The sequence below is a fragment of the Prionailurus bengalensis genome, chromosome B2 (assembly GCF_016509475.1).
Source record: "Prionailurus bengalensis isolate Pbe53 chromosome B2, Fcat_Pben_1.1_paternal_pri, whole genome shotgun sequence".
NCBI classification, from domain to species: domain Eukaryota; kingdom Metazoa; phylum Chordata; class Mammalia; order Carnivora; family Felidae; genus Prionailurus; species Prionailurus bengalensis.
Window position 1 is genome coordinate 88,971,597 of NC_057349.1, and position 26,989 is coordinate 88,998,585.

Sequence of the window (26,989 nt, forward strand, 5' to 3'; positions counted from 1 at the left end):
ACAATCTCACATAAACTTATGTATTTACATAAATGCATGTAAAGGAACTGACGTATGAATCATTTAAAACCATGCTGGTAGGAAAATGCATTCCTAATTTTGAACAGTATATTTCCACGAATCAGGAGGTAAACGGTTTTATTCATTCTTTTGTTGCTATGGCAAAATGACATCAGATGATGTTAGAGAAATGTCTCATGTCTAGGAAAGAAGGACCAGTCAGGACCCTTTGAAATAACTGCCTGTACTGGTTCACAACACATGTGATCTTAAACCCAGTCTGTTTTATTATTTAGCTTCAATGAGGAGTTTTTATGAAGCTTAACAGGAAACACTGAAAATGTGACATAGAAATCATCTGTGCCAGATCCTTTGCAATAAATACAGCTAATACATGCTCTTCATGTGCAGTTTGAACTGCGCTATGACGTAAATTACATTATAAATGTACAAATATAAGCTTAAAGAAAAGCATTGACTAGAGCAGCAATATTCTATGTTAATAAGGTATTAATCTGCTAAAGTCTTCCTTACCTACTCTGCAGAATGGACAAGGCTAGATGATGCTTCAAATTGACTTCCTTAACTTTTGTGGTATATCAGGATTAATGCTATTTTAGCATCACTTTCGCTTTTCTATATAGCATGAATATTATATATTTACCTATACATATAACTTAAGTTGTAAATGTGACAGTATACTTAAAGGAGAACATCATCATCACCTTATCAGTGTTTAGAAATATTTAAAAATATGTCTAAATATAAAAACTTCCAAGTATCTAAATTAGTTATTTATATTTCACTTTTGTCTTGATAACCTAAAAAGTAACAAAAAATTATGAAAAGAAAAATTATTTTATAGGTCTGTGGCCATCTGAATTAAGTTAACATTAACTATGAGATCAATCAAATTGATCCTGAGGTGTGTGTATTAAAGTGAATTTTTATTGAAAATTTCTTAATAGAACTAGAATGTATTATTTCAAAGTTAGCAAGAGAAAGGTATCTATTTTATCCAACAAGAAAATATGCCAGTATTATTTTATTCTGGAAAACTAAAACCAGAATCTTAAAACCTAGTCCATGAAAACAAGCAAATACAAACAAATGTACATGTGCACACGTGTGGGTGTACGTACACACACACACACACACACACACACACTATTCTGTGATAGCCCCAACTCCTTTAATCCTCTAGACTTAGGACAGCATTAACAAGATTAAACCGCTTTAAATTGTGCTCCATAGTCCACACATTTAAGTGTTTACTATACGTGCTCACACACTGTATATATCTACCAGACAAGTCTGACCAACTCTAAATGCCCTAAGTAAGTATTTTAAATCTACACTATCGCGTATGCAGGATTCAGCTCTGAATCCCATTCTGGCTGCACTTTAGAACACTTAATTCTGGGATGGTAACCAATAACATTCACTTCACCAGCCCACTCATTTCCCTTTCTGTTGATGGTACTGAACGCCTACTATGTGTCCAGTTCTTAGAAACAAAGAAACAAACCACTCCTTCTATGCTGTTGATCTCGTTTCCCCATTGAGAAAGGCCCTCCAAGGCTCCCAGGAAGCAACAGGTAAACCAAAAGAGAGAGTGAGATGTTCACCAATGGAAACCAGAGAAAGCAAGTTTTCCAACATATTTAGGTTGGAAGTCAAGCACACAGATGCAAAAAGCTTTCCTATAACCCAAATTTCTCCTGGTTAGTAAGCATATGTAGTAGTCAGCACAAAGACAGTTCTCTTGGCAACACTGCTCCATTTCACCAGCTGAAAGTAAATGGATAGAAGAGGAAAACCAACAAGAATGAAAGAAAAGGATTCCGATAGTATACCTACTCATTCCCTGCCTCCCAGCCTATCTCTAATTGGAACTAACTAGCATCTGCTTTAAGAACCAACCACTTTAGGGGCGCCTGGGTGGCGCAGTCGGTTAAGCGTCCGACTTCAGCCAGGTCACGATCTCGCGGTCCCTGAGTTCAAGCCCCGCGTCAGGCTCTGGGCTGATGGCTCAGAGCCTGGAGCCTGTTTCCGATTCTGTGTCTCCCTCTCTCTCTGCCCCTCCCCCGTTCACGCTCGGTCTCTCTCTGTCCCAAAAATAAATAAACGTTGAAGAACCAACCACTTTAGGGCCTGGCGACTTCCATGACAAAATCATGCTCTTGGCCTACAAAATCAGGACTAGACTATGACCAATTTGGGAAACCATTACTTAAGCAACTTCCTTTGGCAGCAAATTCTCTATGTGACAGCCACTTTCTTTTCCTCTCCTTTCTTAACGTCAGTATTATGTAATTAAATGCTTTCTTTTAACGCTCAAAAAAAAAAAATCCACACCACTAAATTTTATCCCCAAATAACTTTATTCCAGTCAGTTTCTTTAACAGGACCTCAATTTGTCATTTTCTTTCTCCTCTTTTTCTGTCTCTCTCTTCCAATGTGTAACCCTGTACTAACCTTTTTCTGACTCTTACACAAGCATCCAGTAAGATCTTATCCCCAGGACCAGGACACCATGTAGTACCTATTTTCTTTTTTCTTAATAGGGCAGTAGGCAAGAAGTCAGAAGACTCTGAGATCTTACAGAACTACCTGTAACTTATCTACTTCATTCACTGAACAAAGAAATCAACCAGACGAAATGGGGAAAGACTGCTTTTGAATTTTGAATGTTCCGGGACTACAAGTCCATTTCCTGCAAACAAATTCCTGAACGACTCCAACACACTCCCTTGTTTGCTAACTCTTAAGATAGGCATAAAACCACGTACTCAAATAAAATATTAGGTAGTAGAGTCCAGCGGTTCCCAAATTACAGTGCGTGATGGAGATTTCCATGAATAAATGTGAAAAATAAGGAATGTATTGGTAAAAAGTTAGACAGGGAAAGAGGCAAACCATAAGCGACTCTTAAAAACAGAGAATAAACTGAGGGTTCATGGGGGGTGGGAGGGAGGGGAAAGTGGGTGGTGGTCATTAAGGGTACCTGTTGGGATGAGCACTGGGTGTTGTATGGAAACCAATTTGACAATAAATTTCATATTTAAAAAATATGCACAAATATACATGTAAAATGCCAACCATTCTTTAAGATTCTGATCATGCTAACTTCTCAGTATAAACTGAGGTTTCTTTTATGACATGATGGTGATGACAAATGATGTATTCCATTTGTTTGTGTTTTTAACGCGTACTTACTTAGCAAAGTAAATAATGTGACAACCTGTATCAGTTTTTATTATCATTTTTATTATGTTTACTAGTTTAAGACCGCCAGCTTTCTCTCCCTGTATTCCACTTAGACCTCCTGGTCAGTTCTGTGTGCCCACCTTCCACATCTCCTTGCTTTGCTCCTAAGGGCCTCCACCTGCAGCCTTCTTCAAAGTACGGTCTCTCCATCCAGAGGGTAGCATGTGCCTAAGAGACTTCCATTCCCCTTCCCACTCCCCTGGCCACAGCCCAAGACAGGTGCGGGGAGTATAAGAGCCCACCTCCCTAATAACTTTTCCTCCAGGCAGACTGGGACTTCACGTGAAAGCACCTCCTTGCCTGACTTCTTCCTCTCCCTAGCTCTCCTGGCTTCTCCAGGAGCACTTCCAGAGCAAATCATTTGCATAACAGCAGTCTTCAAGGTCTGCTTCTGGAAAACTGGATCCAAGAGCCCTGCGATTCCCAAAGTGTGGAAACCACTAGGCTAGATCTTAAGAATGGCACTTACACGCTTGTGGCCTCTCACTAGCTTATTCTCCGCACTCGAACCTTTTTCAGAAAGTTCTTCAAACACCCAGATCTCATGTCATGATTTCGCCTTTGCATGTGTGGTTCTCTCTGTACCTCTCCCATCCAAACTAAAGCCTCACTCAACCTTCGGCTCTCAGTTAAGTTACTTCCTCAGGGAAGACTTCTCTGAGCCCCACAGATTAGGTCTTCCCACCACCAACACACGCTCCCTGTGATCTTATGGCCTTCTTGCAGACTGACCTACAACAACTCAAAGAACAAGAGCCATGTTTGTCTGGTTCTTTGTTTTGTTCCCAGCAGCGAACTGGCAGAGAAGGTGTTCAATGTTTCTGACTGTTTAAAGAAATTCACCAAAATGTTAACAGTTACTGAGTCTGGGGAGAATTGTGGACGTCTTGTTTCCTGTATGTTTTCTTTCTTGATATTTTATAACAAGTTTTTTTAAACAATGAAACACCTATTGATTTCATAATCAGTAAAATTTTAAAGGTCCTTTCTTATTCTGCAATAATATATATTGGCTAAATTATTTTTCTCTTAAAATGTAAGGGTATTGTCTGTGGAATAAAGATAAAATTCAGTTAAACAAATTAGAGATATATCTATAAATAAAGTCGTCACTTTAATCTCAACCACACACTCCAACTCTCAGCTAGGAATCCAAGAGCATGATTTACACTCAAAATCAGTTATGCAGACATTATGTTTTAGATTAAAGATACTGCATGTTTCATAGATCTCATTCCCAAATTTGTTTAGCTTTTTAGGAAAAAAGGGGATAACTTTGTAGGAAAAAGACAAAGAATGATAGAGTCCAATTAAACAATTCTCATGTAAGAAAGGATCCTTCCCAAAGGACTTCTCCCTCAGGGGGAAAAAAAATCAAACCTGTATATTAAACGATGCTGGTTTTGTGTTTAAAAAAAACAATAGATTCATCAGTATTATTCACAATGAATTTTCGAGGTCATTCTGAAAAGAACAAATAGAGATTATTCTAGCAGTTTCCAGCTCGAGCTGTATTTATTTCCTGACACTGGGGAGGTACTCCCTTAGAGTTGAGGGGACAAGGGTCTTCAAGGAAGCAATGTGGCAGGTGGTAACTGATCCTTGTCCCCACTCCTCCTCCACTGGCAGCTAGAGTCTTACTGTTTAACAGGTGCCCACAAACTGCTCTGGAGTTAGAATACACTCAAAAGGGCAGGGCTTTTTGTCTATTTTGTTCATTGTTCACTGATGTATCCCCGATGCCCAAAACAATGCTTAGCATATGGTAGACACACACAAATGTTTAATGAACAAATTAATAGTGATATAAAGATCTTAAAACTGATAACAAGTAATAGAAAAATGAGCAAATAAGATGATCAGACGGTTCAAGGAGAAGGAAACTTAAATGGCTTTTAAACATGAAAACATATTCAAGCTTGAAGATAATAAAAGTATTCCAACTTAAGGTTTATATAACATTTTCACCTACCAAACTAGCAAAAATATTAAAATTAACATACTCTGTAGGTGAGGCTTTGGCCAAACATGTATGCACCTACACTGCTAATACGAATATAAATAAACAGACTCTTTGAAGAGATTTTGCCACTATATATCAAAATTACAAATACACAGACCTTTGGCTCAGCAATTCTTTTGGGAACTTAACCCACAGACATACTTGCACACGTGAGGTGATTCATGACAAGGTTATTCATTGCATTAATTCTCAAAATAGCAAAAGCATGGAAAAATTAAGTTCCCATCAATAGGCGTTTGGTTAATAAGTTGGGATACATATACACTGTGCATTGCAACTATAGAAAAGAATAAGGAACCTCTCTCTCTTCGTACTTACATGAAAAGACACAATATGTAGTATTAAATGAAACATGGTGTAGGACAATGTGAATAGTATGTTTATTTTGTGTGTAAAGAAAGTAAAATATTTGTTTTTGCTTATATCCACATAAACTCTGGAAAAAAGTAAGTGGATAAAAGTGGTTTCTTTGAGGAGGGATGGGTCTTAGGCACGTGGAGAACAGGATATATGCAAGACTGCATTATGTACTTTTTAGATTCTTGAACCATACGAATATATTACCTAGTCAAATAATTATATTTTTATTTTATTTTTTTATTTAAAAAATTTTTTAATGTTTATTTTTGAGAGAGTAAGAGAGAGGGGAGAGAGAGAGAGAGAGTGCGAGCTGAGGAAGAGAAGAGAGACAGAGGAAGACACCGAATCCGAACCAGGCTCCAGGCTCCCTGCTATCAGCGCAGAGCCTGATGCAGGGCTGGAACTCATGATCCATGAGATCATGACCTGAGCTGAAGTCAGATGCTTAACAGACTGAGCCACCCAGGCGCCCCAAATAATTATATTTTTAGAACACAGGAGGCTGAACTACAAAAGAGAGGCACTGGTATGCAAATTGATATAAATAGGCTTTTAGAAAGAATGCATGAATTTCTTAAAGCAACATGTTTTTAATGAATATGCTTGTTACAAAAACATCCCCCTAATATTAAAGCTAATCCCCCAAATACCCCACCTTAAGTATTACTCTATAGGCCTACTTTGAGTTACTCACTGTATGTAAAAGCAATCATATGATACTTTTCTTAAATATGTTACAGGTCATATATCCTACTAACTTCTCAGATTGGCCCACATCCCAATTAGTTCAAATCATGCTTTTTTTGTTTATAGTAAATTGACACATAAATCTCATGACATACGAATGCTATAGTGTAAGGTGTTATAGGTATAAAGAATTCATCATATCTTAAAATGTGTGATCTTTCTTTCCCTATTAGAAAACTAAGGAAAATTTTAAAAATCCAATTTGTTTAGGGGCTCCTGGGTGGCTCAGTCTGTTAAGCGTCAGATTTCGGCTCAGGTCATGATCTCGTGGTTCGTGAGTTCGAGCCCCGCATCGGGCTTTGTGCTGACAGCTCGGAGCCTGGAACCTGCTTCAGATTCTGTGTCTCCCTCTCTCTCTGGCCCTTCCCCTCTCAAGCTCTCTCTCTCTCTCTCTCTCTCTCTCTCAAAAATAAATAAACATTAAAAAAATTTTTTTAAGCCAATTTGTCTAAATTAGTTGAGAATAAAAAACGACCTCCAATATTAAAACATCCTAAACCTTCCAGCCATAAAATCTGGTCATTAAAAACTGAGTCTTACCTTACTTCAGCCGGTGGAATTGGGGAATAGGGATTTGCAGAACAAGCCAGAATTCTAATGACTGCTCCAGGATGATAGGTTTCCAGAACATGAACGGCTGTAGGATACACCTGTTGTTCAAAAGTAAGTTCCACATAGTCTTGGCTTTGAAAATTAGGTGGCGTCCTCTTGAATGGCAAGGAAGCACTAGGACACTGATCCCACCATGTTCCGTAAGTTCGAAATACGGCTGTCTGAGTGAAGTCACCAGAACTTGGAAATACATTTGGTACACCTGCCAAATTCCACATGGTATAGGACATACTGTTCTCACTTCCATAATGGGAACTGAAATCCACTACTTCTTTGGCATACTGGACCACCTCTGCGTGGAGAGGGGAAGTCCGGCTGTTTGATTCTATAGCTCTATGGCTGTTCATCATTTCTCCTCTTGTAGCTGTCCTGGCTCGGCGCCGAAGGCATATATAATAAAACATAGTCAGAACGGTTAACATGGGAAAGACTGGTGACATCTAGGTGTGAATTATGAAGCTTCAAAAGGTCAGGTGTCCTCAGTAAGACGCATGAACTCTTTGAAGGATGTTCTAAAAAAAAATGAATGGCTTGGTAAAGTAAAATAATTTAAATAAGCAGAAAAATGCATGGATAAGGTTAATAATTAGGTTTTCCCCCCAATATAATTTCCCAGAATGAAACTGAAAAAGCAAACTCACTGTAAATGTGAAATCTCTGGCATAACTTATCAAATATATTTTTAAGAAACCTAAATATTGAAAATGTATATAATTCTATGCTATGTGGGAAGCAAAACTGATATTATAAGGCAATGGAAGGTATATATGATCCAAAAAACTCCATTTCATACAAAGTTCTATCTTTCAAAAAATACTAAAATCCTTGAACTTTTAAAATTAAAATTATTTAAAATATATGGTGAACCACTAAAACACTGCTGTGAATCTGAAAGAACCTTAAGGCATTTTTTAATTTTACATTTTAACAAATGATTCCCTATTGTTAATTATTACTTAACCTCCAAACATGCTAAGTACAGATTTCACATTATGGGAATATAGTTTTCTGGAGCTGACAGTTAATCCAGACCAACTAAATTAACTGCCTTACACATCACAGATCACCAGACAGTGTTTAATTTATAACTCTTAGCAGTATTTGTTAGGGCAGTCCATGGCTGGCTGGCATCTGGTTAGCTGCCAGATACTCTTAGAAATCACTCACCCCAGAGAGAATGGTCACAGGATACACACAGGAAATGTAAAAGTTGGCATTCATCCATGTGCCTTGAAAATTGCATGCTGATTTCAGGTTCAAATGTTGAAACGTCACATTCTTTTACCTATAAGATAAGAGTTTTAGAAGATACTTTTATTTCCAATTTAGGAAGTCAAATAACCCAAAAAGATTATAGATCATCTTTTAGACAGATAAACATAAACAGCTATTTATTTGATATAGAACTTTCTAACTGAACAGGTTACATGTTTCTGAATCTTGTGGACAATTCTGAATAATTTATTTAAAATTTCATGACAAGAGCACCTGGGTGGCTCAGTCGGTTAGGTGTCCGACTTCGGTTCAGGTCATGATCTTGTGGTTCATGGGTTTGAGCCCCAAGACAGGCTCTGTGCTGACAGTTCAGAGCCTGGAGCCTGCTTCGAATTCTTGGTTTCCCTCTCTCTAGTCTTCCCTGCTCATGCTCTGCCTCTCAAAAATAAATCAACATTAAAAAAAATTTTAATGAAAAAACAAAATTTCATGACAGAATGTAGTAAAAATATAATGACCCCTTTCTATATAAACGCTACAAACCTATAGCTTACGGGTCAAAGTATGTGGGCAGACATGTGTTATGGGGACCAAACAGTACTTTTTATCTCATTGTTTATTTTTGTTTTTTAAAAATTCTGATTATAATTGATACACAATGTTACATTAGGCTCATATGTAAAACATAGTGATTCAGCATCTCTACACTATACTATATACACTTATACTGTGCTCACCCCAAGTGTAGCTACCATCTGTCACCATATAATGCTATAACAATATCACTGACTATATTCCCTATGCTGTGCCTTTTATTCCCATCACTTATTCATACCATAACTGCAAGCCTGTATCTCCCACTCCCCTTCACCTATTTAGCCCATCCATCAACACCCTTCCCTCTGACAACTTATAGTGTTCTCTGTATTTATAGGTCTGATTCTGTTTATTCATTTGTGTTTTTAGGTTCCACATATAAGTGAAGTCACATGGTATTTGTCTTTCTCTGTCTCACTTATTTCAATTAGTGTAATACCATCTAGGTCCATCCGTGTTGTCACATATGACAAGATCTCATCCTTTTTTATGGCCATATAATATTCCTGTGTGTGTGTGCATACACACACACACACACACACACACCACATCTTCTTTATCTATTCATCTATCAATGGACACTTAAGTTGCTTCCATATATTGGCTATTATAAATAATGCTGCAAAGAACATAGAGGTGAATGTATCTTTTTGTGTTAGTGTTTCTATTTTCATTAGGTAAATAGCCAGTAGTAGAATTATTGGATCATACAGTATTTCTATTTTTTATTTTATGAGGAAACTCCATACTGTTTTCCACAGCGGCTATACCAATTAGATTCCCACCAACAGTGCATGAGGGTTCCTTTTTCTCCTATCCTCACCAACACTTGTTATTTCTTGTCTTTTTGATTTTAGCCATTCTGACAGGTGTAAGGCGGTATCTCATTGTGGTTTTGATTTGCATTTCCCTCATGATTAGTGATGCTGAGCATCTTTTCATGTGTCTGTTGGCCATCTGTATGTCTTCTTTGAAAAAATGACTATTCAGGTCCTCTGCCCATTTTTTAATCAGACTGTTTTTTTGGTTTGTTTTTTTGTTTGTTTGTTTGTTTGTTTGTTTTGGTATTGAGTTGCATGAGTTCTTTATATATTTCGGATATTAACCCCTTACTGGATATATGATTTGAAATATTTTCTTCCATTCAGTAGGATGCCTTTTTGTCTTGTCGACTATTTCCTTTGCTGTGCAAAAGCTTTTTATTTTGATGTAGCTCCAATGGTTTATTTTTGCTTTTGGAGACACATGTAGAAAAATGTTGCTCTAACCAATGTCAAAGAAACTACTATCTAGGTTCACTTCTAGGATTTTTATGGTTTCAGGTCTCACATTTAGGTCTTCAATCCATTTTGTGTATGCTGTTAGAAAGTGGTCCAGTTTCATTCCTTTACATGTAGATGTCCAGTTTTCCCAGCAGCATTTATTGAAGAGACTGTTTACTCCCCATTGTAGAGTCTTGTCTCTTTTGTCACAGATTAATTGATCATATAAGCATGGGCTGTCTATTCTGGGATCTCTTTTCTGTTTCCATTGATCTATATGTCTATATTTGTGCCAATACCATACTCAAATAGTACTTTTTAAAAGTCTGACTAGGTTGCAACCCTTAAAAAATCAAGAGGGCCCCCTGTTAGAAGAGCTCTATACTCTCCAGGCAGCTGCCATTATTCCCAGCCAACTTCATTAGTTTGTAACACAGGCTTAACCTCTGTCCATGTTGAGTAGGTACCTCTGGTGTACACAAACAAGGAATTCAGATATACTCATGCCTGTGCCTAAGGTTTAGAAGTTTAACAGAAGTTTAACTTCTCCTAAGAAAATATAACTTTTCTTCAGTAGAGTGATGGGTGAGCCTTTCAAAACTTTAACACTAAGACTAATACCTTAAATGTCCCTGCCACTCAAAAGCCTTCAATAATTTTTTTCTTACCTATAAGACATAGTCTAAGTTCTTTAGTTTGACCTTCCAAGGTTCTCCTCAAGCTAGACCCACATCTATTTGTCTAACCCAGTAAATTCAGTCAACCTCTAAACACTGTATTACTCTAGGTCTGTCTGCCTCTATCATTCCTTTTCCAGCCACTTTACTCACTATGTTTAGTCTCTGACACCACCTTGGTATCAGATATATACCTTAGCTCCACAAGGGTTTACACTAAAACTAAGTTTCTTGAAGGAGGGAATCCAGCCAAAGATCTTCATTTCTCAAAGTACGAAGAACATGGTAGGTACAAAATATTGTCATGTTTACAGAAAGGTGATGGGCAAACAAAAAAAACACTATAAAAGTCTAAAATACTTTAAAATTATATAACAGCATTCTTGTGCCTCTTAATCCCAGCCAGATGCAAACACACTGAAATATAACCAGTAAAACAGTAATGAAAGAACTGAGCTTGAAACAAGTGAGGAAAATCCACAGCTGTGAGAAACAAACAGCACAGAGCAGGAGCTGAAGCTAATACAACTCTCGGAACCAGTTACAGGCCTTAATGGTTATTAGGGGACCTTCTAACACCCATGCAGAAAGGTTATTTCAAGCCAGAGGTGACCTCTGGAAGATCTTCCTTCATAAAGCCAAACATTAGGAAAGATCATCCTATCTGTGAAACCAGGTATATAAAAACTTAGCTCAATGGCCAAGAAGCCTAAGAAGATAGGACACCAATTTAGGCAATGGAGAAAAGTTGCTAGAGGGAAATCAGACCCTATTAGGCATATATCATGCCTCATAAAGAGCATGGGCCTAAATTCACACTACCTTCATCCCTAAGCCAAAAAGCATGGGCCTAAATTCACGCTACCCCATCCCTAAGCCCCCAAAAAACCCCCCAAAAAAGTAGTCCTGAGCTGGTAAAACTTTAGAAGCTGATAGGGGTAGATGGGAAACCTCTCTGCGGGGATGATTCCACGACACAGGACAGACTAAACCCTTACAAAAGATATGGCACAGTAAAAACTCACAGACTACAAGAGAAAATGAACCACGATGAAGGACAGTCAGTAGGCAGACTCACTAAGTGAAGGAACTTGCACTCCAAGAACAAGAAATAATAGAACAATCTGAACAAGACAATTTCTGAAGAGTAACAAAACACGTATTAAAATAAATAAGGTGGGTCTGCAGCACATGTTCCTAGAGTTGATGTACCAGGAATCGACAATTTGGATTCACCTCAGAAAATGTAACACCAAGTGCTAAAGTATAGGTCATGTTATCAGTGTGGGAAAAAATAATTATCTAGTACGCACTTCTTTATTCAAATATTTCACCTACAAGTATAAATCTGTTGCAAAGAAAAAATTTACAAATGCACAAATCTCAAATATTTAATGCCAAAATTTAAAATGATACAGCTCTTTGATCATATACACTTCATTCCAAAATAGGCTCCCAGGTAAATCAACAGGGGTAATTTCCCAAAGAATTTATTTGGTCCTTCTGTCTCTTAAAAGAAAAAGAATAAAATAAACTGCAAAATGAAATTTAGGAAATAAAGAACAATTTATAAGTATCCAACTCAAGTGACAGACTACTGGAAGACTGCAAGTTTTATTCCTGGAAATCTTCATGAGCGTGACAGGTAGGCCACCTGCAAGGTGGATGGATGGGTCTGGCTTTATAATCTTTGGACATCACTTCTCACTCCACAGTCTGTAAACTGCTTCGAATAAGCTTCTTTCACTTTCTTTATAAGACTGCATTTATCGGAAAGTAAAAATTTCATAAAACCAAAGATACATCTGCAAAATAAGATATCATCATTCATGTGAACTTTCACAATCATTCTGGGCAAAAAGATGGAGACAAATTGGGATAGCCAAATTCTATTTGACATACTAAGCCACAAACTTTCTGTTTCCCAGCTAGCTTTTACTACTACAGAATATGGGATAATATCAAAAGCAGCAAGAGTGCCATATGAGCAATATCATTTTAAAGCTGTGTTGCAGTAAAATTTTACATTGAAGCAACATATGTAAAAGTGAGTTATAAACTGTAAATATATGTATTATGTATTCAAACTTCTGCAGAGTACAAGAGAAATGTAAATGGATGCTTTATTTTTTCCAACCACGAATAACAATAATTGTTATTTTTTAAGATAAAGCTAAAAATGACAAAAGAAATTTTTGAAAGAAGGAAAAGCAGTGTATAGTACACAGAAAAAGCAAATATATTTATTCTTTTCCAGCAGTACTATTCAGAAAAATGTAATAAAGTTAAAACCTGCTTTTTGAAAATAAACAAGGCATAGAAATAAAAAAGGAAATGTGCAAACCCATTGTTAACACCCTTCATTGATTCTAAACTCCTTTCCAATCACTCAGATAACACATCAAAATGTTTGGGGCGGCTGGGGAAGAACATATGGAGAAGAAAGGCTAGCTCACTCTACTTTTCCCTGGCAAATGAAGCTGAAAAGGGGATTGGAGCCATAGTCTCAGGACTCATGTGGGCGGCAATGGCCAATGCTTAAGTCCAAATCGTCTACGTACTGTCTGGACTTTAGCCAAGGCATGGAGGCAATTTGTGATAACCAATGAATATCCCAATGGGCAATGAACCAAATGTAAAAGATACAATAATTCTATTTTATGGGGAGAATGGGATTCAAAGGCAAAATGACTTTTCCCACCTGGTTCAAATAAATAAATATTAGTCTGTTACACTAAACTGGTCCAAAAGGATGATTACAAAATATACCTTTTGAGAGGCATTTTCTTTTCTGGTTCATTCAAAATGCACCTTTAATTGTGAAAACTCTTACAACATATACAAATATTATTTTCCACTTAACAAGTCAGAATTAGAAATAGGGTGATTGTTATCTTGTTAGTCATTTAATCCAATTACTCGCCAACAATGGCTAGGAGGTGAGAAATTCTCCACAACACATGGAACTTTTCTACTAGCACAATCAAGGAATACAGAACGACAGCCATTTGAACGTCTATCCTGAGACTCTCATACTCCTTGGGAAACAACGTGCTTTACACGACATGATTTTATTATACTACAACTTTATTTTCAACTACATCTTTCATATTCTAAAATGCTTAACAAAGTTAAACAATACAATTGCAGAGAAAGCAGTAACAGTGGAGAAGAGAAATTAAGAGGTGTAGACAAGGGAGAACATATGTTTTCTACTGAGATTTGAAGTGAGATGGGGAGTCGATGAGGCGGAGAGAAGCAGGATGGCAGGCGCTGCAGAGAAGGCGGCTAGAGCTCCGGCACGGGGAAGAGGAGGGATGGAAAGGGCTTTTCATACAATAAACAAAAGGAGGCAATCAGAAGGAACCGCAGCCAGGACCACGCCAAGGCTAGGTTCACAGTGGGAGGCAAGAAGCTAGAGACAAGTTGAAAACTCAAGGAGGATTCTCCGCGTCAAGTGAAAAGATCCGGGAAAAGGAAAGAGGACGGGCAACAAGGCACGGCCAGACACTGAAGGCAATCCCCATCACGGTACCTCCGCAGAGCTGCCCGCGGAGACGTGCCCGAGAAGAGCTGGGGGAAAACGAGGGTCGGGGCCGCTCCGCAGCATCATACCAAAATGTAAGAGTGCATAATGTGGTAAGGTATCAAGAAGAAAGGCCAAACGTGAAATGGTATCATTTCTGAATCCTGCTGAAATGGACCAAGAGACACGCTTTTGAGGAGAGGTGTCTTGCAATCAAGACACCGGCGCATGCAGGAACATATGGGTCAAGAAGAGTGGATGGAATCAGATTTGAATTCAGGGCAGCAGCTGCCCCTCCGAAGCAGCCCTCTTTCCTGGCCTGCCCCCTCCAGGCTTCTCTGCCATCACATGCTCTTATATCTCCTCCTCTTGTTGGAGCACTTCTCCCCGGGGCTTCTTCCTCTTCATCCTCAAATATACAGAGGTACCACTGAACGAAGGCTGACTTTCTGATAAAATACTCCAGAATGCTCCCCCTACCTGGGCACCAGTCTTCTCCCCCTCCCTTCCACTTCTACACACTCACCACTCTTGCCGTAGAACATCCGCCTGGCCCTCACCACACCTGGGCTTGCACACCTCAGCGTCTTCAAGTCTTCCACTGAGGCTGGGCTGCTCTGGAATGCCCCTGTTCTTCCCCCACTTGGCACCCTCTTATTCATCTGTTAGGGTCCATCAGCTCACTCACTGTTTCTCTGCTCTTACATTTTCTGGGTCATTTCTTACACGGTGAGACATTTTTTCTGCCCTCCCAGACAATGAATTCCTCAAGTTCTGAGATGTCACTGAATGGTAACTACACTGTTAGGGCCTAGCACATGCCAATATATGCTCAAGAAGCACTTGTTCTGTTTTTTGAAGACCGGCAGAGGAGATGGCTGGACAGAATTAAAATAAACACAGAAATGAAGCCAGAGACTCTTCAAGGTAAGAACACGTAGATGGAAAAATGAAGCAAAAGGAGCTCCATACCTTGATACAGAGCAAAAGAGGGGAAAAAATGGATAATAAAAACCGAAACACAATAGGTAAGAATCAAATGTAGGACCTTCTTTGAAGCCATCCAATAAGGAATAGTATACATATTGAAATTTTACTTTTCAAAGAGAATGTAAAAAAGTAGTAACCTCTGTTAGTACAAAAGCAGCCCCAGAACCCATAAAAGAGACTTGACCTTGGCTACAAAGAAACTGATTGAAATTAAAGAAAGATTCATGAAAGAGATGATTGGAAAGGTAAAAGGAAACTATTTTCTCAAATACAATGAATTTTTTTTTTTTTTTTTTTTTTTTAGCACTCCAAATCTATGTTAAAGACTGGAGGATGATTAAGCACTGGAAAAACTATGAATGAAAAGTAAATTCTTAGAAAAAGTGATAACCTAGGAGCAAGAGGACACAGACAAGCTGAGAAAGGCAATAATAAAAAAGAGCAAGGGTAAAAAGACAAGTTGATACAGTTCTGGTATTAGATGAGCTACGAAGGAGCACAGACCGAGGCAAAGCAGCCCTCTGTCTTCACCATAATTATTTACATTACAATGTACTATATTAAAATAATGTAACACTGTCAGTAAGGAGACTACCGGAGACGGAATATTACTACTTGATGTGCCTCTCTCTTCCTCTAAGTAAATCTTCCTCCAGTTAAAACACTTTTACTCTGATTAGTTTTTATCCAACAAGGTCCCAATATAGAATAAATGTGTAGAGTTCTTAACTGAACCAAGCGTAGGGACTGGGAAAATAGAGCCTCCTATCCAGCTTCAAAGATTCTTGAAAATCTAGAGCAAAAGAAGGCAGGGGAACCACTGAGAAAGAAAAATCTAAAGGTGCAGGAAAAATCCTGAAAACCAAAGACAAACAGTACTTCTTTCTCTTCTGGGAATCAAAGTAGCACTCAAAACTACAAAAAGTAACATTTCAAAACTTCTGCTGAGGTGATGAATGATCGGTGAGGACTAAGCAAGAAGTACAGAGGAAGTCAAATTATAAATAAACTTGTCAGAAAACAAGGGATAAGATTTAGAATCAATTTAAACTAGAAACTGATCATGGTTAGTTTTGCAGAATGTTTTCTCTCTCTTTCTTTCCTATACTTTAACAACCAAATCTCAATTTATGAAATACTTCATGACCATTCTTTAGTAGCAAGAGAAAGGAATTAAGGAGTCAATGTTTTGTTTTGTTTTGTTTAAAAAAAAAAAAAAAGGAAACAAAACAAAAGTTTTGTGTCTGGCCTGGAGAAACCAGGTCTGATCCCCTCCTTCTTTACAGTTTAGGGTTATTCTGGCAGCCAGCTTAATCTGTTTAATGTTATCAATACATTTTAAACAGGGGCACTGAAGTTCACTCCCACCACCAGGGCTTTCCTTAGGGTGCCAGGGCCCTAGGCCTTAAAACATTAGCCAAACTCCCAATTTGCAAATCAGTCAGGAGTTCTTGCTCCCAGCTGCAGGCCCAGGCCCCAACATGTCCCCTTCCTAGGGTCACAAAGAGCAGAGAGGAAGAGGAACCTGGGGGTTGTGTGGGAATCTGCTCTTAGGGGCTGGATGCCTCTGCCTGGCCCTGCATAGTGCTGACTGCCCCTCCTCTCTCTCAACAGATTCTAAGTAGTGCCTGAGACCCTGCCCCATAGGGCTTAAAGGTGGGACTGGGGGTGTAGAAGTGGCCTGCCCTTCTCTGTCTTCACTGAACAGCTCATTCTAACAGGGGAGGAAGGGGGAAAGCTCTAGATTGGGTGAGGGGAGTGGGGGTGTCAGGGAGGCAAGTGTGCTGTGTTACTGTGTCAATAAACTGAGTTAAAGTTAAAAAAAAAAAGTGACAAGGAAGGACATGTTCCTAAAAACACAGATACGATATATAAAGTACCTTAGGTACAGATACCACCATGCTATACTATCCATATTTTACCGTTTTCTTCATTATTAATAATGGGTAAGAATAAGCCATCTGAGTGGGAAAATAACCCTAAACCTTTGGCAGATACACTATGTACATTTAACTAAAGTCTAAAATATTAGGAATATCTGGTTAAGGGCAATTTTAATAGACTCACTGAAGCCAGAAAAAATCTTTCTAGCTCTTAAAACCATACATTATATTGAATTTACTTTAGCCAAATACTAACTGTACATTTTTGTACAGTAAAACAAAGAGCATTTTACCTAACAGAAATATATTACATTTATACTTAGCCTCCCTAACAAAATCCAACTACAGGATCATGGATATGTCACTTCTAGCCATTCTTGCAAAAAGAGCAACTAACTAAAATGGTATAGTACTGTTAAATTAACTTTGGTGTGCAATTTACATTCCAAAAAAAGTACTCCACTTTAAGTGTATAGTTTTTGTTTTTAATTTTTTTAATGTTTATTTATTTTTGAGAGAGGGAGAGAGAGAGACACAGAGACAGAGCACGAATGGGGAAGGGGCAGAGACAGACGGAGACCCAGAATCCCAAGCAGGCTCCAGGTTCTGAGCTGTCAGCACAGAGGCCAATGCAGGGCTCGAACTCACGAACTTTGAGAAAATGACCTGAGCCGAAGTCGGACGCTTAACCAACTGAGCCACCCAGGCTCAGAGTATAGTTTAATGAGTTTTGACAAAGACACATACCAATGTAATCATTTCCAGAACTGAAATATAGAATGTTTCCATTCAGCACAAAAGTTTCCTTGGTGCCCCCTTCCAATCATCCATCCACTTCCTTTTTTTTTTTTTAAGTTTACTTATTTATTTTGAGAGAGAGTGCGAGAGGGTGCAAGTACATGTACACGCACACAAGTAGGAGAGGGGCAGAGAGAGAGGGAGAGAGAATCCCAAGCAGGTTGTGCACTGTCAGCACAGAGCCCGATGCAGGGCTTGAACTAACAAACTGCGAGATCATGAGCTGAGCCAAAATCAAGAGTCGGATGCTTAACTGAGTGAACCACTCAGGTGTCCCATCCCATCCACTTCCTGCACCAGATAAAAAATAATCTGCTTCCTATCACTGTAAGTCAGATTGTCCTTTATTCTAGAATTACATAAGTGAAATAATATATCTGTATTCTGTTTAGTTTATCTTGCACAGCCTATCTTTAAGATTTATCCCTGTTATTATGTGTATCAGCAGTTTGTTCCCTTTTATTGCTGAATCATACCCATTATGTGGACATATCCTGTCACCTGCTGATAAACATTTCGTTTTGTTGTGCCAAAATGTTTCTAAAATGGCTGCAGCAGTTTACATTTCCACCAGCAGTGTGTGACAATTCTAGTTGTTCCACACCTTCATCAGTAGTTAATGCTGTCAGTCTGTAGCCATTCCAGTGGGTGGGTGGAAATATCTTGTTTTAATGACGTGGAACATTTTTTTATATCTTTATTTGCCATTTGTATCTTCTTTAGTGAGATGTCTAATTTGTCCATTTTTAAAATCAGGTTTTCTTGGTTTCACATTATTGAGTTGTAAGAGTTCTTTATACATTCTAGATACAAGTTTTTTTATCAGATATGTTTTGCAAACACTTTCTCCCAGTCTGTGCCTGGCTTTTCATCTATTTGATAATATCTTTTAAAGAGAAAAGTTTTCCATTTTTTATTAAGTCCAATTTATCATTTTCTTCTTTTATTGCATATTTTTGTGTATCCTAGCAAACATTTTACTTAAGAGCAATGTCAAGCATAATTTCAAAAAGGTAAACCCTGGGACAGATAGTATTTAATAACTTAAACCTGGGAACAGTTAATTATAGATTAATGAAATTTTAAGATGATACCAAATTGGATGCTGCAAACATTGCCGGTGGGAATGCAAAGTGGTATAGCCACTTTGGAACACTTTGGCAGTTTATAATACAGTTCAACATACCCTCACCAAAACATCTAACAATCTCACTCCTACTTTATTTATTCAAGTGTATAAAACCTATTTTCAGACAAAAATGTGTATACAAATGTTTATATATTTATTCATAATCACTCCAAGATATCCCTCAACAGATGAAAGATTAAACAACTATCCATACAATGAAATATTACTTAGTAATAAAAAGGAATGAACCATTGATTCAGCCAATAGCACAGATGAATCTTAAAATGATTTTGTAAGTGAAAGAAGCCACACTGAAAGGCTACATATCGTATAACCTCATTTATAAGACTCTAGGAAAAAGCAAAACCATAGGGAAGACAAATAGGTCAGTGATTGCCAGAGAGTTAGGGGAAAAGACAGAGGTTGACTCCAATGATTACAAACGGCCCTCACAAAGGAATTCGTAGGATAATGGAACTGTTCTGTGTGCTTTCGATTTGTCTTTGTTTTGGACCAAAACAAAGTCAAACTGGAGATTTAATATCCCCATACCGGCTTGTTTACGGGAGCCCTACTTTATTGGCCTCTTCTTGACCAGCATACCCTGAAAGATACCTATTAGTTGGCATGTCCTGCCCATTCATTATGTCTAGCACAAAGCGGCATCACAGAGCCCCTACCACTCACCTGGCTTTAGGAAACTACCTGTCCAGAAGAGTGAACAGTGACCTTCATGACCACAGAGATTCCCAACCAGGTACAAATCAGTCAACATAGATATGCATTTATAGATATGAGTAGAATTAGCCATCTTAAAGACCAGGAAACAAGTTGGGCAATTAGAACAAATGGTCTCCAATAAAAAGTTAATAAATGATAGGGGCGCCTGGGTGGCGCAGTCGGTTAAGCGTCCGACTTCAGCCAGGTCACGATCTCGCGGTCTGTGAGTTCGAGCCCCGCGTCGGGCTCTGCGCTGATGGCTCAGAGCCTGGAGCCTGTTTCTGATTCTGTGTCTCCCTCTCTCTCTGCCCTTCCCCCGTTCATGCTTTGTCTCTCTCTGTCCCAAAAATAAATAAACGTTGAAAAAAAAAATTAAAAAAAAAAGTTAATAAAAGATAGAAGAGCACTGTCAAATAACAGTTGTTACCTTTCGTGTGGATTAATAGAGTATGGGATTCATAAAACAAGTAGAACTAATTTTTTTTAAATGTTAAGGTCTTTGAAATTAAAAACATGGTGGCTAAAGTTAAAAATTTAAATGAAAAAATGATAAGTGACTTGGAATACAAATGCAAGAAACCTAATGCCTATATAAAATGGATTCAAGAGACTGAAGCTGATGAAAATTCAAGTACATGCTAGAATATAATGTAATATTTCAGAAATTCTACAGAAGAAAAAATGTACTTAAACTCTTATTCACAGAAAAACAAACAACAAAATGAAAAATATTTCTTGACATGCAAACATACTTCCTATAACTCTCCTTAAAAACAGTCTTTAAAAGTATTCCAATCAAAAAACAAAAGAGTTAAAATAAATATTTTTATTTTTTTTAATGTTTATTTATTTTTGAGACAGAGAGAGACACAGCATGAGCAGGGAAGGGGCAGAGAGAGAGGGAGACACAGAATGTGAAGCAGGCTCCAGGCTCTGAACTGTCAGCACAGAGCCCGACGCAGGGCTCGAACTCACAAACTGTGAGATCGTGACCTGAGCCGAAGTCAGACGCTTAACCGACTGAGCCACCCAGGCGCCCCAAAATAAATATTTTTAAAAGGGAAAGACATAATATTCAAGTCACTAGTGACTTTATAGTCAAATTTGAATCATTACAGACACAGTACTGGTGAAGGTGAAAAGGATGGTTGGGGAAAAACAAGTAATATAAAAAAGAAATCAAGTCAATAAAACTAAGAATGTAGGGAAGGCAAGGAGTCACAGTCTCATATTATTAAGAGGAAGTATAAGGGAAACAATTATATAGATGGTTTTATAATTTCCAAACTTGCAAGGGAGAAGAAAAAAGATAAATATGAATAGGTTAAATTTTCCTATGAAAAGATAAAGCCTTTTGCACAAGGAATCTCTGTAATGGAACTGTTCTGTATTTTGACTATGGTGGTGGTCACAAGATCTATATGAAACTACAGAGAATTGGGGCGCCTGGGTGGCGCAGTCATGACTTCAGCCAGGTCACGATCTCACGGTCTGTGAGTTCGAGCCCCGCGTCGGGCTCTGGGCTGATGGCTCGGAGCCTGGAGCCTGTTTCCGATTCTGTGTCTCCCTCTCTCTCTGCCCCTCCCCCGTTCATGCTCTGTCTCTCTCTGTCCCAAAAATAAATAAACGTTGAAAAAAAAAATTTTTTTTTAAAAAAGAAACTACAGAGAATTAAATGCAAACACACCTAAGAGAGCACGTGAAAGTTATGAAATCTAGATGAGGTCTGTAGATTGTACCAATGTCAATTCCCTAGGTGTAATATTATACTTTAGTTATGCAAGATGCACCACAGGAGGAAACTAGGTGAAGTGTACATAGGCATTTCTCTATATTGTTTCTTATCATTGCATGTGAATCTATAATTATTCTCTTACAGACTTTCAGTTTAAGACAGGGGCAAGACTGGAGAAAGAAACGTCCAGCTATATGATGTCTGAGGTTTACAAGAGAGGCAAGTAAAGCAAAATGATGTAGGCTGATTAAAATTAAACATGGGCAATATAGATTTGGCACACACAAAACTGACACAGATGCCAACAGTAGTATCAGACAGTATAGACTTCAAGGCAAAAAAAATCATTAAACAAGGAAAAAAGGATATTTTGTATTTTGTAAGATTAAAATCCAAGCGATTACACATAGGATGAATTCAACCACATTCGTAGTCACAGTAGGAAACCAACATATTTTACTTACTAATTTGTCAATTTTGAAGAAAAAATAATATAGCATAATAAATGTGTCAAATGAAAACAACAGGGAAAGGATGGCTTATCAAAATAAATGTTTTAGAAAAATATCCAGATATTTAGAAAAGTAAATTTAGGATATTAACATAGCAACTATTTCTTAATCTAAATTTATGATACAAAATATCCAATTAAGAGAATATGTACAAAGTATCTTAATAATCTTGGGGTAGAAATTCAGAGGTCATGAAGAGAATAATAGAACTGACAACATAAATACTATAAAAATGTATATATAGCAAAAGTTCCCAGGAACATTAAAAGAATATAGACTATGAAAAAAAATATATTATCAAATGGTATACCAAGTCACTAAGAGCCACAACGTGTAAAGAACTATTACCACTAAGAAAAACAGAAATACTTCAACAGAAAACTAAGCAAAGAGGAAGAACATGTAAGTTACAAAAGAATACAAATGACCAGTAAACATTTATAGATATTTAACTCCACCAATAAGCAAAGAAATATAAAAATTAAGAGTAAAAAAATAGCATTTTTCATCCATAAAATTACTAAAATGTAAAAAAAAAGTAAAAATGATGGTATCATCTTAGCAGCTATGTTTTGAGACAATTCTTCACAGGTCTCTCATGTTTCTGTAGGCCTTATAAGCAGAGGCACTGATGGCCTCTGTTCCAGATTATTTTTTCAAGGATGTCTACATAGCAAACGTCCATGGTAAAGAGAGGTTTCCCTTTGGAGCAGAGGGCAGGTTTGTTTATTAACCAGCAAAATAAATATAATGCCTCTCTGTAGGGCAAAGGTTAAGCAAGTTTACTTGCAGCCCATAATGAAAGATTCAGGTTTCTTACACTCAGGCTTCCTGTCCTATAATGCAATCTACTGTGTGTGCTACAGTCACCTAGTCCTTATCACATCACCCCACAGAAACTGGGGTTCAAGGAAGAAGCACAAGAAAATGATGATACTCTGGTTACTGCTGTTGCTGTGCTTTGTCTCTGGCCCAGGAGTCTCATGTCTTCTGCCAGTATCCATGAAACTGTTGGCTTGCAAGTAGGGTAAAATCTCAGATCTGTGACAAATCTTGGCAATGATATGGTAGCAGCAGCATTCTTGTAAAGTATATAAATTTACTCTTCCAATACCTTTTGAAGAGCAATATGACAATCTATCATAATTTAAAATGTATACAGCCTTTGACCCAGCAGTTGCTTATCTAAGCATTTACACGAAGGAAATAAACAAAAGTGCAAATAAATATATACATACAAAAATGATCCCTGCAGTTTGTCTCTGATAGAAATAAATTTGCAATAGCTTAAATATCAACAGGGGGATCACTTAAATAAATTTTAGGTTATTCCTACACTGAAATACCAAAAAGACTTTAAAAAGATAATGTTCAATGCAGTGACATAGAAAGATGCTCATCAATTATTACTAGCTGGAAATTATAGAAAATTTTATATATATATATATATATAGTACAGTGCCATTTATGAAATAAATGTAGACTTATACATATGTATTTTTAATGTCTGGAAGGAGAGAGAACAAATGATTAAGTAATGATGATCTCTGGGAAATGGAGTTATGGGGTAGGTGGGCACACAACACTTTCACTTTCTCCTCTGGCTACTTCTGTATTACTTGACTTTTTTTGAAGAATGTATATATTTATTTTATAATCTAATAAAGTTTCTAAGGATCTATTACAGCAGCACTTGAAAATTCATTACATTTAAGATGTCCAGTTGGGATGGTAAAATACAAATGGACATGGGGCTGTCCTGGGTATCACTTTTATCGGCACTTATCCCTCAGAGCTGCTGAAACCAGGTAGAGAAAGTCCTGAGTCATAGCTGACGAGACACACTACACTTACTGGTAAATAACATAATGCAAAGTCTAGAGACAGGAGGATTTTGAACAGCTGCTTTTCTACCTACAACTCTGAGGAGCAACTCTACATGGCGAGTTCTGAGGTACCAAGAAAAGGGATTTATTATCTAACAATGGTTAATGATTCAACTCACCATGAAAAAGTCTAGCTAAAAAATAATTTCAAGAATAGACAAGAGACTTTAAGGGGGGGAGGGGGCGGGGAGGAGTAACAAGGAAATCAAGTTACCCCTACCAAGTGTCATCATTCCAAAAATATTTAGTGGCCTACAACATACCAGACACTATTTTAATCACTAGATATTAAACACATTATAAAGCTAGAATAAGAAAAGCAGCACGGTATCAGCACAAGAAGCCAGAGATCACTGAACAACAGTTCAGAAAACATCCTAAGAATACACAAGAATTAAGGCCTTGGATAAATGGAGTATTTGTTATCAGTAGGAAAAAACAGAATCCAACAAATAAAGATGGGATCACTGCCTAACAATTTTGGGTGGGGGGAAGCGCCCTACTTCCTTTCTCACGTGAAAATATTCTTGAGGTAGGTTAAAGATTTATAGATGGGAAGAATAAGATCATTAAAGGTACTTAAAGAGGGGCACCTGCTTGGCTCAGTCAAGCGCCTGCTCTTCATTTCAGCTCAGGTTGTGATCTCACAATTTGTAAGATAAAGCCTGGCCTTTGGCTCTGCGCTGATAACACAGGAGCCTGCTTGGGATTCTCTCTCTCCCTCTCTCTATCCCTCCTACACAAGAACCTGTAGGTGCTCTCTCAAAAATAAACAAACATTAAAAAAGTACTAGAAAAAAACAGAGGTGAATACATACATACACACACACACACACACACACACACACACACACACCTCATGTGGCAAAAGGTCTAAGAGGACAGCAAAGTTAGCTCCTTAAGTTAAGACAGAATGTTGATCCTAGGAAAATTAAGGCAGAGACTAAGAGAGCAAAGAACAAAGGGGCAGTTTTTGCTAACTGACCATGTTCAAAGTAAAAGATAAGCAGTTAGCAATATTTTAAGATGCCACGTACAGAGTACTATAATTGCATCACTAGATCACAGCATTATAGAGAAGAAATTAACCATTTTACATTGAGTTGACCTCTCTGCTTTTCAAGTCAGTAACAGAAGAGAAGCGCAGGAAATTGAAGGTTCAGAAAAGCCAAAATTTGAGACAGTGTAAGAAGTTGGTACTCAGAAAAGAAGCATGAAAAGAAGAATCCAATTCAATGAGAAATTAGAGAGTTCCTACCATAGGGTGATGCACACTGCCACTAGGAAGACCAGTACACCGTCTCTGTACTGGTCTTCCTATAACTTAGTATCTAATAAAGGACTATAGGATAGTTGATGATGTATTAGGAAAATGTCCCTTTACTTAACCAACAGCTACAATATGCAGTATAGATCTACAGACCCATTAGGTGAGCTTTTTAAGGATAAAATGTGCCTGATACCGAGGAGTACAGGCCAGGCAGCACTAAAGGCAGCTTGTGTCCTCAACCAAATTGGAACAAGCAAGATCACAGCCCCTGGCGTAGAGTCAGTCCTCCACGGCATAACGCCAAACACGGTATCCTGTCAACGCCACTACCTGACCACAGGTTTATATCACCTTAACTTTCTATTTATCCGTATATATTTCAATCAGTGATGGCCTCTAGAGGCTATGTGACAATAAGCATTTGGGAACCATCAAGGCAATCCAAAATCACTCCCATTGTAAACAGGTTGACAAGGAAGCCCAGTGGGTGGTTAAAGTCAACACGACACTCTAAGGACACCCCTAAACATAGAAACTGCCGGTATCTTGCGGCAGCCCTGAAGACATGGGCCTGATTAGTCAAAACCATCGATGCCAGAGGGAAATCAAGGCAACACGCACAAGAGCAACAAGTACACAGCCGGGCAGGTGGCCGACGGGGTGGCTGCTGGGTCAGCACGGCCCAGGGACACCGCGGTGTAAACAACCCTAGGCAGGGTGAACGCCGGCACGCCTCACGCCTTGCAGACAGAGCGGGACAGAGAAGCAGCACCCAAGGCACGTAAGCCATTCACAGGTGCCCAGCAAGCTCCGCAGCGCGACGCGGGCTTCGGGGGAGGGGCGATCTGTGGGGACCTCTGCCCTGCGCCCAGGCTCCCCGAAGCGCGGCGCTCCGCCCTGGCCCGGCCCCGCCCCAGCGCCGAAGGAGGAAGACGGAGACCCGCAGGAGGAAGAAGTAAAGGAAGGGCCGTACCCTGTAGGGTCCGGGAGAGGTGCGCGCCGTGGGCTTCACCAGCGACCCAGGCGGCACCGGGAGACACCGGCGCGGGGGCGGCTCCCAGAGTCCCGCGCTGCGGCGCGGCGGCGGCGAGCGCGGCCCAGCGCGACCCGGAAGGAAGACGCGAAGGCCACGAGGAGGGGCGGGGCCGAGACGGGGAAGGGGCGGAGCTAGAGGAGAGGTGGGGCGCCGCTCTGGCCTGAGGCGCTGCGCTGAGTCTGGACCGCCCTGTCCTAGGCTGAGGGGAGGAGCTTCCTACAGACTTCCCAGACTCAGTCTTGCCCTATAAATCGCCCAGTTACTCCCCAGCAGGCAGTGGTTTAAATTCGCTGCAGGAGTAATCCCTTCCTCGCGCCAGCCTGCCATCTGTAGTGTACTCCTGCTAGGGCTTTTGCAGTCCAGAGTTGGTGGGTCAGGTGATGCCTAGGGGTGGTAAGGTCCTCAGAGCAAAAGCGGAAAATAAATTACAGGCGCTCTAGAGGCATAATTCACCAAATCTGCAAACCTCTTCTGCCCCAGATACAAATCCGTCCTGCAAACTCATTTCCCTCACAACATTTGGAAACTGTAACCATTACCTCTCATGAACGAGATGCTCTCACATCTCCCTTACTCGGTTACTTTTATTTTCAGTAGATACAATACCACTATTTTAAAGTTTGCATTATATTGATCTCGTTACAAGGTTTTATTAAGATGGAAAAACCTTGAATAATGAAGAGATGCTTACTCGTTACTATTTAATTGCTCCTAAAGAGGAAAAATAAAGATATTTATTTA

General features: G+C 38.8%; 1 protein-coding gene across 2 annotated transcripts in view; it reads right to left on the minus strand.

Annotated features, from left to right (window-relative positions):
• The window catches only part of FBXL4 (F-box and leucine rich repeat protein 4), an 83,801-nt gene extending 57,437 nt beyond the window's left edge, over nucleotides 1-26,364 (minus strand). Inside the window, exons 1-3 of one of the 2 annotated variants that reach the window (XM_043591983.1) lie at nucleotides 26,186-26,364; nucleotides 8,180-8,297; nucleotides 6,941-7,524 (exon numbers count right to left, since the gene is read on the minus strand). In XM_043591983.1, coding sequence (XP_043447918.1) covers nucleotides 6,941-7,452 — 512 coding nt within the window. In that variant the 5' untranslated portion in view covers nucleotides 7,453-7,524; nucleotides 8,180-8,297; nucleotides 26,186-26,364. Of the gene's footprint in view, nucleotides 1-6,940; nucleotides 7,525-8,179; nucleotides 8,298-19,776; nucleotides 19,881-26,185 lie in introns of those variants that run through there. The other variant, XM_043591984.1, reaches the window with a different exon arrangement.
• Nucleotides 26,365-26,989: the final 625 nt, after the last annotated feature.